Source organism: Arctopsyche grandis, chromosome 9 (assembly GCF_051622035.1).
Source record: "Arctopsyche grandis isolate Sample6627 chromosome 9, ASM5162203v2, whole genome shotgun sequence".
Lineage (NCBI taxonomy): Eukaryota > Metazoa > Arthropoda > Insecta > Trichoptera > Hydropsychidae > Arctopsyche > Arctopsyche grandis.
Window position 1 is genome coordinate 13,594,430 of NC_135363.1, and position 14,383 is coordinate 13,608,812.

General features: G+C 31.5%; 1 protein-coding gene across 3 annotated transcripts in view; it reads right to left on the minus strand.

Moving 5' to 3' along the window:
• Positions 1 to 14,383, minus strand: part of Fas1 (fasciclin 1 Fas1 domain-containing) — a 168,290-nt gene that overhangs the window by 1,357 nt on the left and 152,550 nt on the right. For 2 of the 3 annotated variants that reach the window (XM_077438692.1, XM_077438691.1), the window contains exons 2-9: positions 6,874 to 7,012; positions 6,596 to 6,777; positions 6,387 to 6,520; positions 6,206 to 6,302; positions 5,961 to 6,129; positions 5,727 to 5,887; positions 1,413 to 1,564; positions 1,247 to 1,337 (exon numbers count right to left, since the gene is read on the minus strand). In XM_077438692.1, coding sequence (XP_077294818.1) covers positions 1,247 to 1,337; positions 1,413 to 1,564; positions 5,727 to 5,887; positions 5,961 to 6,129; positions 6,206 to 6,302; positions 6,387 to 6,520; positions 6,596 to 6,777; positions 6,874 to 7,012 — 1,125 coding nt within the window. Of the gene's footprint in view, positions 1 to 1,246; positions 1,338 to 1,412; positions 1,565 to 5,720; positions 5,888 to 5,960; positions 6,130 to 6,205; positions 6,303 to 6,386; positions 6,521 to 6,595; positions 6,778 to 6,873; positions 7,013 to 14,383 lie in introns of all 3 variants that reach the window. The other variant, XM_077438690.1, reaches the window with a different exon arrangement.

Below are 14,383 nucleotides of genomic sequence, written 5' to 3' on the forward strand. Positions count from 1 at the left end.
TAACAAATAGATTTAATTTAAAATGAGTATACATTTCTCCAGAATAATCTGATCTACTGTGTGTACCTCCTTATAAAGGACAAGTTGCACACCACAGCTTCCCCGATCCATTTATGTATCTATTGTCTAGACACGCAAAGGTCTACCGTGGTGAGTCTATTGTTTACGCATGCACTTGCCCGAATCTATGAGAACTCCAGCGTATCCTATGTTCGGGCACTTCAAGTCCCGTTAGCCTAATCCGGCGTCTCTATTATTCACCCATGAATGCACTTAGACAGTGGACACTCTCACTAATGTTCCCACGTTACAATATTTTATTCATTGTCAAAATGTACTTGTACATAAAAGTCAAGATTTACATATGTATATTGCGTATGACGATGCCTTTACGTCAACCCCCTGTCAATTTATGTACATATACTCATAACGAAAACCTCTTTCCACTCAACACAAGATGACTTTTGCAAATCTGAAAATTTTTGATAAACGGTTCTAAGAACTCCCAATTTAAAAAAAAAAACCGGCTCTCGAGAACCGGGAGAACCGGCTTTCAGCACACCGCTGTATGAATATACAGGCGTTTCTACACTAAGATTGAATTGTTTCATGTATTGATGAAAATGAATGGAGAAGGATTAAAAATTGATAAATTTCATGATAGTGTCTAAAATATTCAGTCAAATTAAATTTCACTTACTAAATTATATTGGAATATCGTATATGTATATAAAGAGATAGAAAATGTTGAATATATTTAATTATTTCATTTTTTTATAGGTATCCTAGATAAAATTACAATATAAAGTATTGAAATAATAGCATACCTTTTTTGTGATAACAAAGCATATTTGAAAGATAAAGTTTATTTTAACTTTAATAATAATATATAATAACATTAAAAACTAAAAATCAAATAAGAAATTACATATAATATAAAAATTTTCAAAATAAAAAATGTTTTAGCACTATCCATATCGATAATGATATATAAATGTAATTTTTTAATTCAGTAAACCAATGATATAAAAAAATATCTCATGAATTTATGATATCATTTGTTTGTGCAATCGATTCTACATACATTGCTCATATCGCAAATATAAAATATTTAATGTTAATGGTTATTTTAAAGCAAGCTTTATTTACAAACTTATAATTATTAGAATTATATGTATTGATACAAAATCAAACACATTCACACACACACACTCACACACAATTAATTTAAATCAATTAGAAATACCTCATGGACGTTATTCTCAATAATCTTATTCAACGGAAGTCGTTCTCGTACGACGTGCAGATTTAAGATTTCTTGAAGTTTTTCTTTGTTCCTTTAAGAATGCGACGGTATAAATTTTTAAATATTTAAAAAATAATTGCAAAATAACGAATTACTCAAATCATACCTGATAATATTGTTTAAAGTTGGATCTTTCCAGGCTTCATTCGACGGAGCAAATAGAGTCAAGTCTCTCATCCGTGTCATTGTTTGCATAAAGTCACCTCCGAGATCCATGATTACCTCATATAATTTAAAAAGTGGTCCATCTTCCCTGTCCTGTTATAAAATGAACATTGTTAAAAAGGCGTAAAATAATTACGAGTTTAATGAAGTTAACAAAAAATAATAGAATTTTAATAATTGAAGTTTAACGTTTTTACTGTTCATAGAATAAGATTTGATGTTTTAATAAAATGTATTTGAAACATTGAGAAATGAATAATTCAGAGTGAATATACAAACCTTAAAACGCAATGTGAAGGTGTTTTATTGTGCTAGTGAATTATGTGTATAAATTAGCATTGAGTGTTGAAATTAAAACAAAATATCAAAGTCAAAAGTCAAACAAACCTAACGCTTTTCTGTTAATTCATTTTAATGCAATGTATTGTTAATCAAAAGAAGTTAAGGGATAACGATCTATTAATATGTATTACATAACATTTGCACAAATCACAAGTTCTAAAGCATATAATGTAATATATATTTAGTATGTATACAAAATGTAATATGTTCATATCGAACGATACAGTGTAAAGTGATATGATACTCACAATACCCTGTGTATGTAGTTACAAGTGAATCAGCCGAAGAGAAAAACACACGTACAAAACCATGCACCAAACGTAGACAGGTTGGTAATCCAATTCAAATAATCCACAATATCATGGAGACAGTCATGAGTGAGGCCAAACACGTGGAGAAATACCAAAAAATTAAGAAATTTATAAAACAAAATTCATTTACTTTTAATTTTAAATGTCATAATTCATGAATGGGAATAGCTATTGTTGTCTTATGGAAATCCGTTATATATATGTATATATTTTTTTTTTTTATATTTCAGCAATTCATGAAAAATTATAATAATTTCAATTAATCAAAATTTCTAATAGAAAATCAAATATTGAATTTCAGTTATATTTTTATGTGGGCATTTGGCAAGAAAAAATACAATAATACGGACAATAAATTAAAGTATTATAAAAAAACAATTAGTTTTAAACGGTTTTATAATATATTTGTGTATTATATTAAAATCAACTTAATTAACCTCAAACCCAGTGGTGGATTCACGCACAGATGTTCGCCCAGGGTACCCTTTTGGATAGGGGCCCCAAAAGGACACTAGCATTGTTGAAAAATACATTTGCATAGTTTTCTATACCAATCCAATACGACTAATGAAAGTTGATTCACTTTCTGGAGAAAAAAAAGCGTTTGTTTGCACAAAAGCGTTTGCTATTTTAATAAATGCATCAGATTTCCAAGAAGCTCCATATTATATATCATATGTATATGTATATTATAGTAGGAACTTTAGCATTAAAATATAGCATATATGAAAGTTAAAGTCAATAGGGGCATTTATACGGGCACGTTCTCATTTCCGAAAATGCATTAAGCAAGTTTTCGTTTTCAATCGGTAACTAACAGAACAATTTTAGTCTGCGAACGACTTTTTATCATTGATTTAAATCAGTATAAATCGGACATTCTTCATATACTATTTTTTGTTTTGTAAACGTTTCTGACAAAGAGGATCTTTGTGTTATATATTTTATTATTTTGTTTTTATTTTTTTAAATAAAATATGGGGGTCCCCAGAAACTTGTAAAGCTTCGTACCCTTACCGCAGTAAATCCACCACTGGTAAAACCATAAAAAAAAATCAAAATATAATAATTTGTGCCATATTTTATATAATGAGAAAGATATTTTTATACATACATATATAGTATACGTATGTATATGTACATACATATGTACTACAAGTTTTAGGGGAAACTATTTAAAATTGAGGTACATATTTTAGTATATTCTAAATTACTGACGAATGAATAATTTTATAGGTAAATGTAGTATGGAAGATTGATTTAGTAATAAGAAAGTCTGATATATATGTAAGAGGTTCATAAAAAGATTAAACCTTATAGATAGAAATATGTAGAAATACAAGGTGAAGCGTATTTTTAAGCTTGTGGAAAGTGCAATAAATTCAAAAATAAATATTGATATTTGATATGTATGACTAATGGCACATATTGCAATTCTGAATAATCTAAATTAAAGGTGCAAAGCAATTAATGATATATGTATGTATGTATGCGCTTTAATAATGATTTTTATTATTAAAAACTTTTAAAATAAATCGAATAAACATATATGTAGGTAACTGGTTAAATCGAAATATTTACGGTTTATATGGGATTTTTAAATCTCATTAAATTCATTAAAAAAATAAAATAATGTGATATCTGAACTAGGATCACCGAAGACTTGTCATTGTATGAACTTTTAAAACTTAGTCTGTACTTATGTAATTTCTCTCATTTAAATTACTTCATATTTATTTAAATAAGCACTTTGAACGTAATACTATTATATAATAGAAGAAAAATGTAAGTTACAAATTAAAATATAAATTCTCAAGCTATTAGTAAATTCACAATAATACCAATATACAAAAAGTAATATATCAATAGTTGAAAAAAAAAAACGAAAATATTAGTTATTAGTTGAAATTTAATAATATGTTAGAAGAAGAATGTTAATCAATTCGAAATAAACACCATGCTAATTATCCGGCTGTTAATACTTGTGTTATAAAAGACATAAAAAACATTATTGACCATCAGAAAAAAACACAGCAAGAATTGATTCTACAAATTATATAATAATTTACTAAATCTTGAATTAAGAAGTCTATTAAAATTAGTCGATCAAAAGAATGTTACGGAATAAAGAAATTTTTGACTGTGGATTCAAACAGGTACCCCAATAAAATTTAAGGAATGAACATTATCGAAATGTTAATGATAATAAATGGAAAGTGTGTTAAATAGAAAAAAAATCAAAATAGTGAATAAAGTGAATGACATTATGTAACATACAAATAATATTTATTGATTTATATGTACAAAATTATTGATTTGGGAACAGGTGTTAATTGTTTATTTCTGATAATCTTGTGTGTTAAAATGTAATAAAACCACCCATTAAATAAAAATACATATATAAATATATATACACACACGACAAACAACACATATATATATATATATAAAGGTATATGAAAGACACATCAAGCCTTTATATTCATTCCAATGTACACATAATAACAAAAGCAAACAAACCCAAGATATTTAACTACAGCAAAAATAGAAAAAGTAATACGTAAAAAGCTTTATTTACCTTGAAGGACTGTTGTGTGTCACCCAACATTGAAAGCATAAAAATATTAGTCAATGTTTCAAACAAAATAATGAACATTTAAAATAGCACATTAGCAAAATAAAATATAATAAAATATTTATCAAAATGTATCATACATTTTTAATAGTTTGTATCAACCAAATATAAACTGTAAAAAGTTATGTAATATGTATGTATTTGTTGTGATATCTGTTCAAATTTATGGTTTGAATATTTATTTGCAGCTTCGAAATTATATAAAAAAAAAAAATGGCAGCTGTGCTTAAATTCAGCATCTATGTGACCTTAATCTATAATATTTTCACAAATATTTGTTTTATATGTATGTAGTATATACATTTCATGTTTTGGTTCTACAGCAGAGATCTTGTTAACCTTTAGCCAACTTAGATGTAGCAACGGCCACATTTCAACTCTTATTTCTCTATTTATGAACTTTAATATAAAATGTATGAATACTTGGATAATGGCTAACAAAAATGATTTAATTTAACGTAGCTACCACAACATGCTTATAAAAAATCATATTAATATTCAGCACTTACACACTCGGTTTGCAAACACGACAATATCCCTAACAAATTGTGCACATATCAACAGATAAAGCGGGTGGGGACAATCAAACGAGAGAATGAATATAATACTTCATTCAATTCTGTTGTTAAACATTTATACATTTGTATATTATATTTATATTGAAGCATATCTGAGTAAAAACATTTCACAATGGATTTGAATGAAATTTTCATTAAAAAGTTCCAAATATATGTATGCTTTGCACAGCTGCTCTTTATACAGTAACTTATCAAACTTAATTCAGTTGTGGTTAACTGTGATACATCTCGTATACATTTTAAGTCACCGTTAAAGGGAAGTCTGTGAATCATTTAAAGATCCGTTTGGTATTGTTAATGGCAATAGATATGCTTCAAGGTCATTAAGATAAATCATTCATTATATCGATATTTTAAAATGAAATAACAGAACATAAAAAAACACTGACCTGTAAGAATTGTGTAACAGAAGTATCCACGACCATCAGGGGTCGATCGATGAGATGCACAACCCCATTCCGGAGTGGAATATTTCCGATTACGATATTAGCAATTACTACACCGGTGGCATGCTTTGAGTCTCCGACAAGCGTGTCGGATTTTATATATTCTGGTGATGAATAATGTCGCATATTGTCATATTAATAGATTAAACATGTGAAAGTTTGAAGAATGAAACTTACGTTTTCCATCCTCAGTCTTGGCAAATGATATAATAACTTGAAAATTATCTCCGAATGCGAGAGTTTCGTGCGGTATATCATCCTGAGTTGCCTTCGTAAAGAGCACCTTGTCAGGAATCACATGTCCATCTACTACGCGGACGTCAATCAATTCTGGTCTAGGATGTGGCTAAAATGTTACATTGATATTTATATACTACTATAAAGTAAATATACATATAATATATTACATGATAAAAAAATACTTTGAAGCCTTCATCTATTGGAATGAAGAATGTATGTCTGCCTTCGTTACTGAATATGTCTTGTTTTTTCAGTTGGGTCACTTTCTGACGGAAAGACCTGATTGCAAAGAAAACATTCAACTAATTATATGTATTTAAATAAATAATATGTCATTTAGAAAGGGCTTTCACTTATCCATACCTTACACGGTGTTGTTGTGTATCGAAATTTTCCGAGTTGAGTAAAAAGTACTTAGCGTCTGGGTTATAAATTAGACCAGAAGAAGACGACGCCGGAATGACAGGCACAAGAACATCATCTATTATATGCAAAACCTATAAAAATCATACAAAATTACAGTAATACAATTCAAAAACGTGCATATGAAAAATAATATATTTTATTGCCACCTGTCGTTTGTTGTTTTGATTAGGTGCCATGTAATTTGAACGATGAGTAATTATTTTAGCAGTGTTTATGAAGATGTCTTCGTGGTCGTTATTCTTTCTACGACTAATCCATAAGGGAGGATTACCGTCTAGTTCAGAATTCACAGAGTTGCCTAATTGATCCAATGTAACGGCAAAATTGGCTAGAAAAGATGAACGTTAACAATGAAATGTTTTAACGAGATTGAATATACATACATATATTATACAGTATATAAATATGAAGAATCATGCGTTACCTATATGATAAAGCATCAATGCCTCATCAACGATTCCAGAATAGCGTTGAAACGCTTCATTAGTTGGTGCAAACACTGTCAGATGGCGATACTGAAGTGTTGAATTTACACTCTGACTACGTTCTAGGATCGCATAAAACTGAAAAAAGGAAAAAAAAAGGTTATTTGTTTATTTTATTCAATCAATCATGCAAACTCGTCTTAATAGATTGCTCCAAAGTGACGAGTATACTGTACAGATTAATAATTATTAATTATATATACATTATTATTGATTATATATTTACATTAACCACATCTATGGTAAAAAATTGTACAGAAGTATTGTAAGTATTATACAAGGCAAATACAAACAACGATTAATATCCACAGAGACATCTATAGAAAATTGGCAGCATTTATACAAATCAACAAAAATTAGGATGCTGAATAACTCGAATTTTTGCGAGAGAGATAGGACAGGGATGCCAATTTATAGGGTTCCACGACATAAGGTCCAATGATATAAGATCCAACGACAAGGGCACCAAGAAAGAATATCCACCCGATAGAATGCCCACCTTTTAAGTGATCCAGACGATAAAAAGCCCAGATGATAAAACGTCCGACCTAAAATCGTCCAACCTGTTAAAGGACCAGCCACATAAAGTCCAAAAACAAAATATAAAACATAGATAAAGTAATAATGTTTAATAAAAAGCTCCATATTTACATAAATCGGATATCGAGTCAATTTGACTCGATGCTCGATTGAATACTCGTAGTATTTTATTAAACATTATTACTTTATCTATGTTTTATATTTTGTTTCCGGACTTTTTGTGGCTGGACCTTTAACACGTTGGACGATTTTCGGTCGGACGTTTTATCATCTGGGCTTTTTATCGTCTGGATCACTTATCAGGAGAATCTTCTTTCGTGGTGCCCTTGTCGTTGGATTTTATATCATTGGACCTTATGTCGTGATACGAATTTGTAGGAACCGTTTCAATAAAATCAGATAAATCGGCAAACTCTGATAGGAAACGATGGAGTCACATATCCGAGGTCTAGCCAGCAGCCCACACCAGGGATAGAACCCGTGACCGCACAATTTAAAGCATTACATGCTAACCATTGATCCATGTTGATGGTTATAGAAATCGAATGGAGTAATTACATTTCATTGATTTTGAAATGGAACAGTTTTTAAATGGTGATCATTATATGAAATTGGGCTGTAATTAAAGTGAAAATGGATTTAAGTATGTTCATTACATTTTAATTTATAAGGTGAGAGGGTGCCGAGCGTAAATATAAAGTATCCTGTGAGCTAAATGTTCGTCCACCGTAAAATCCTGGTTAATGCTCGCACGTTTACACCGTTGTTAAAGCATAAAACCTTAAATAATAAATTGTATGTTCCGCGTTGAAATTAAATTAGCTTAATTACAACGATGACGACCAATGATAAAATCATTTCAGAATGTAGGAAGATCGCAGTCTTGAACTCAATTAACTGCACAGCGGCAGGAAGTTCACTAATGGTTGATTGTACATATACATTCTTAAATTAAACGATGACTTGTCGTATCGAGACAATTAATATATATTTTTTCAGCATTTCATATAACGTACATATGTATGTACATACATATGTATATGCATCCATATTGTAGATAAACACGCACACATTTTTAATATTATTATATATTTTGCCGGAAATTACATGATTTTTTTTTTGCATAGAAAAAGCTTCATCGGAAGAATGTGAAACCCTTTTTTTATTTTTACGTTGAATGCCGGAAGCGGATATGGACGCATTCGAAAAGTCGCCGTAATGGTTTGGCAGAGGATATGGAGGGTCTTTCCACTCGATGACACAAGGAAATTTCGGTTACTGGAGTCGATTTATATTGTAATTTAACGTTATTTATATGAACGTTGATATTTTCCGAAGTGTATTCTAGAGAAAAGATCGAGCTTGATTCATGCGGAACAGGTAATAAAGCGGAAGATACTACGACTTCCGGTATATATGAATACTTAATAAGCGCATGTATGTACTTACATACACACCCATATATACACACACACACACACACACATATATATATATATATATATATATATATATATATATATATATATATATATATATATATAAATATATATATTTATTTTTATAAAAAATATATATTTTGATCATGGTGCCATTACAGATTGCCCCAAAACGACACCTATAGTTTTGAACTTGTACATATATAAATTTGAAATTATAATATACGGGGTGTTATGAAGTGCAAAGCCTTAAAAGCTTGATAGCTCATATCATTTAGAACATTTTGTGCCGCACATACCTCAGTACAAGGTCTTATGGTTTATTTTTTATTCAATTTTTTAGTAAAAACACCAAAATCTCACAGTTAATTGCTAATACTGCCCAAGTTAAAAGTGGTGTGTTAGTCGATTACTATTTTTTTTTTTTTTCTAATGTTTATTCAATCAAATATAAAAAAATACAACCATTTGTGTCAACAGAAAAAAAATATTGGAGGCACAATAAGTTTTCAAAAATTTGTCAAGTATTTTATAATTTTATAAATATTTAAAAAAAAATTTTTCCTCAAGAGATAAAACCTTTTTAAAAACATGCCTGCTTATTGCACTTTTTTTAAGAATTATCAGAATAAGGGTGTAAAAACCAAATTTCGAGAGCGCGCCGAGCAAAATGTCAAATAAAACAAAAATTATTTATTGCTTATATTCAAATGCCGATTTATAATGCATGCTAGAGTCATTAGTCTCAATTTCGTGGTGGTTATTTTGAGTTTCATCTCTAATTTCATATCTTGAAAAGATTTTCATATTTGTATGTATATGTACATACATATATGTATGTATGTAGGTAGGTTGGTTGCCAATTTTACGAGGAACCGTTTCAATAATAAAATCAGATAAATAGAATATATGTAGATAGGAATCAGACAAATTTTGATAGGAAACGATCAAATTGAAGTCACAAATATCCAAGTCTGACCAGCAGCACTGCAGAAATACTACGAATGAATTCTTTTCAATCGAGATCAAGCTAGATGTCGAACCCGGGACCTCTCGGTGGTTAGAATTAACGCAACCTCCTGGTTATAATTCTGGCTTTATATTAATATCACACGTTTTGTTGTAATGTAAAGGCAGAGAAAGCAAAACATGTGATTTATTTTAGTTGCATGTGTTTGAGCACGTGCACGAGATAATTAGTAAGGATGTGGTACGTACATACATAGTTCGGGTGTATAAACTGGAAGTGGACAAACTTCATTATTTATTAAAGGACGTTTGTCTTGATAATTACCGGCAAGTGGTTTAGGGGCGGTGCCTACCACCCACCCCCTTACGTGGAAACAATCCAGATAACGCGCACATCCGATACCACGTCTAAGGAGATGCCGTCATCGTCATCACAAAGCATCCGGCTGGTAGACTCTTCCGTCAGACGTAGTTATCTTATAATTAATTCACTAATAAATCTTTTTTCATAGGAAAAAAAAACTGAGATAAAAAGTTGTAATTTAATAACACTCATTGAGATGGAAACGTCGACGTAATTGTGTATTTGCGTTGTAGGTATATTTAATTAAAAAAGTAAGGAAGAAAAGACAATCATAAAGTTGCTACGGTGGAAAGAAAGCAGGTGTAATAAATAATAAGAAAAGGTCGTATAGTCGGGAGAAGACAGCGAGATGCTGACAGACGAGAGCTTTGTCAGCAAATTAGGGAAAATATCGTGATCAGAGAGCCGGAACGAAACAAGTATAAATTTGTTCGTAACAACACAACACAAACCCAATAATTGGTCTCATATACATCTATTATAAGCGAAGTATCCCATTTAGTATTCGTAAGTTACAAGCTACAAGCATATATTTATATACTGCATGTAAAATGTATACATTGAAATTGCGGCTCGCAAACCGCATTCGGCTCGTTGTCGCCATTTATGCGACTTTGCATATAAAATGTGGTGGGTATCAAAAAGTTTCTCATGTGTATTATGAAAGTGCAAATTAAAATAATATATGCAAACAGTAAGCAAGAGTACTCGTAAATTAATATATTTAAAAAAAATAATGTTTTATGAAAAAAAAATCTGTTTTTGAATCTTACATATATGCGACTGAAAGGACACGAAATGTGGTTACTCCTGATATACATATGTGCTGCAATTCCGTTTCTAATTTGGAACACATCTATTTTGACGTCGACAAGCGAAAGCCTCGCGGCGGATAAAAGCTTTTTAATTCTTGCATTTGCCAGAGAATGTACGAGCTTATAATGAGGGTGTGTCCTCGATGACGCACCAGACGCCGTTAAGACGAGGAAGAAAAAGCTCCCGGGAAAATGGGAAATTTAAAAGAAAATCCTACGCAGTGCTTAACGCTTTCGCGTAAATTTTTTTGCATATTATTATTACTCACAAGAGAACGCGAGGGAGATAGAGAAGCGGAAAGAAATTGAAAACTGAAAGTGTTCGTTCAAAGGGTATTCAAATATATTATTCACCAGTTTGATTTATGCTCCATTTTTATTGGAATATCCTGACATTTTTTATGCTTTCATTTGGCTGCATCGTAGACGGCAAAAAACGTATTGGTCTACAGGTTTTTCCTGAATAAATTCAACACAAGAACAAATTGAACAAAAACGAGAAGATATCATTCACTTTACGACAATTTGATTCGGCTTTCTTGTTACAATAAAAAAAAATCGAATGCTTTTAGACTGAAATGAATTTTTTTTAAATCCAATATTCTGCTATGATTGATGAAGAAGGTTTAAACGAATTTGCTTTCGTTTTATACGTAGATGATTGTGTACGATTGAAGTAACTGGAATCTCGAGGAGCATAAATAATGTGTTAAATGTATTCTTCTTCCTCGTTTGCTCAATGTTGAGCATTGATATTGTAGCATTATTGACGTGTAGAGGGATTTCTGAGATCGGAGTGAAAGACAGACTAATAATAGTGGTATAGGTATTTTATTCTTGTTCCGTCGACGATCCAGCTTCGAATGAATCGCGGAACAGATCCGTTGAATTTTATACACAGTGTGTACTCTCAGTGCAGAAAGATCATTGGCCGACGGGTCGCGATACCCTATTGGCTGTTGTATACAACTTGTTCATACGTCGCGGCTGTTTCAACACGAGATCAGGTGAACAGCGCAAGTAAACCAGTGATCGACGAGGACCAATCACCTAATTTCTACGTTACAATATCATCTGAAATCCGATGGACAATCCGCTACCACTCCTCTCGGTCCTATACTATGTACATAAGTTGAAAGCAACGTTTAGGAACGATCCCGCCAGTTCTTTAATTTGGTATGACTATCTTATGGGAGACCGCATTTCGCTCATCGTCTTTCTAGACTCCCTACATCTTTATTGGCAATATGGAAAAAGTAGGAAAGAATCCTTTTCCTACATGTTGTGGAGAGTTTCTCTGAAACTGCCAGCTCTTTGAGGGTGGAGATCTTCGTGCGTCTTGCGGTCCATGGAATATCAATGGAACACCACATGTTGAAGGCATCTAACATGTCCCATTCTCTCTTTTTTACAAGGCTATTCTTAGTTTCACTTCGCCTATTGGTCTGACACTATTCGGACATTCTTCCAATCGGTTTAAAACTTTGCAATTTTGCACGGTTTGGTCACCGAAAAAAAATTTAATTGATTCCGCTAATTTGATGGTGAAAAATAAAATAATCCAAAAATTTTAGGGACGATGACAGCTCATGGCCAGTAGCCTTGTTTGTTTGACTTTCCGCCCAATTTTAATTGTTTAAACGCCTATAACTTAATCTTTTTTACAATATATCTTATAAAATTTTCATTATAGGCTTTCATTATCTCTCATATATATTTTTACTTCACTAATAGGTTATATAATTTAAGTGTTCATTTCTCGAATCCATACAATGTGATGGTGATCATCAGAGATAGCACCAGATGGATTTTCGTTCTTCTCATGAATAAGTGGAATAAACGAAAAACTCCAGCAAGGACTTCAGCAAAATAATTGAGAAGACGAAGACAATTGCGACATCAGAATGTAAGTAATAAATATCGCCAACGTTCGAATCGGACAGGACACTTAGAGAAGGAAGAATTGAGCTGAATTAATAAAATTAAATTGACGCAGTGTTACGTGATGACTAAAGTTCGGGACCCATTTTAAGCGCACGTCCGGATGTAAGGGTTATAATTTAAAAGACTATAATTCCGAGTATATGTTATACGTATCTACATATAATGTGAGGAGATGGAGGTTCTGCGGTAAAGTGAATTTAGTTGTAACTGTTTATTAATGTAATTTAGAGGGACTCGTTAACCGTAATAGAAACTCGTGGACGTAACGACGGACGAGCAGTTTAACATCAAAAGAGGTCCGACACGAAAGTTCCGAACACCAATTTATATGAATGCTTCATTTATGGAAGAGCTTGCGAAAAAGGTTGTTCGCAACTGAATTAAACATAGCTAAAATTGTGCCCAGAGGAGCACCAACAGAGGTCTCGTGGAAGGCACAAAAACCTTCAAGTTATCGATTTTCAGCTCCAACATTTCTGTGACCTCGGGTTCTTTACAGCGAAAACTCGCGGATTAAACTTTTGTTTCATATATTTTATATTCGCGCGAAATTATTTATCCGTGACGGATTTTTCCTTGCGCTTTTTTTCGCGTCGCCTCTTACCAGATAAACAAGCCTGCGGGAAAAATTAGTGGTGCGATAACGATAGCGCAAATAAATTTCAGTTATTATCATATTTTAATAAAGAAGGGCAAAAACAAGATAATCCTATTTTTGGTCGCATTTATGTAGGAGGGATTTATATCTCGGAAAGGATACACGACCGAAATTCTGCTAAGCAAGCTTACGACAGAGACGTGATAATTATATAGCTAATAATGTAAGATACAACGCAATACACATACATATGTACATACAAACAACTACACATATTTAATTGAATATTTCATATTAACGTATGTACGTAATTATCATACTGTAAGGCTCTACGGCGCTTGGTTTAGTGGCGTTCTGCTAATATATGTAGTGGGTATAATATTTATATAATTATTTTATCTCCACAGTCAAAATAAAACATACATATGTACATACCCGTATGTTCTAGTCATTCTTTATCTATGCTCTGAAGTTGAATGTTCATTGTTTCAATTAACGTTCGTGTAGTTTTTTTGAAGTTTTAACTTCTCTAGCAAGGCGAGTAAGATTATACATGATGTGAAATGAAACGCTTTAGCGTTATGAGTCGCAATGGCCTATCGGTTGCTTTTACTTTATCTACATACATACATATGTACGTAGTAACAATAGATAAAGTTTTGTGATCATGCGAAAATTCGAAATCGAGATTTTGACTGATCGAACTCAGAATCGATCACTAAATACCATTAGTCATATCAAACTGAAACTTCAATTCAATATATTGTAACGTGGGAACAT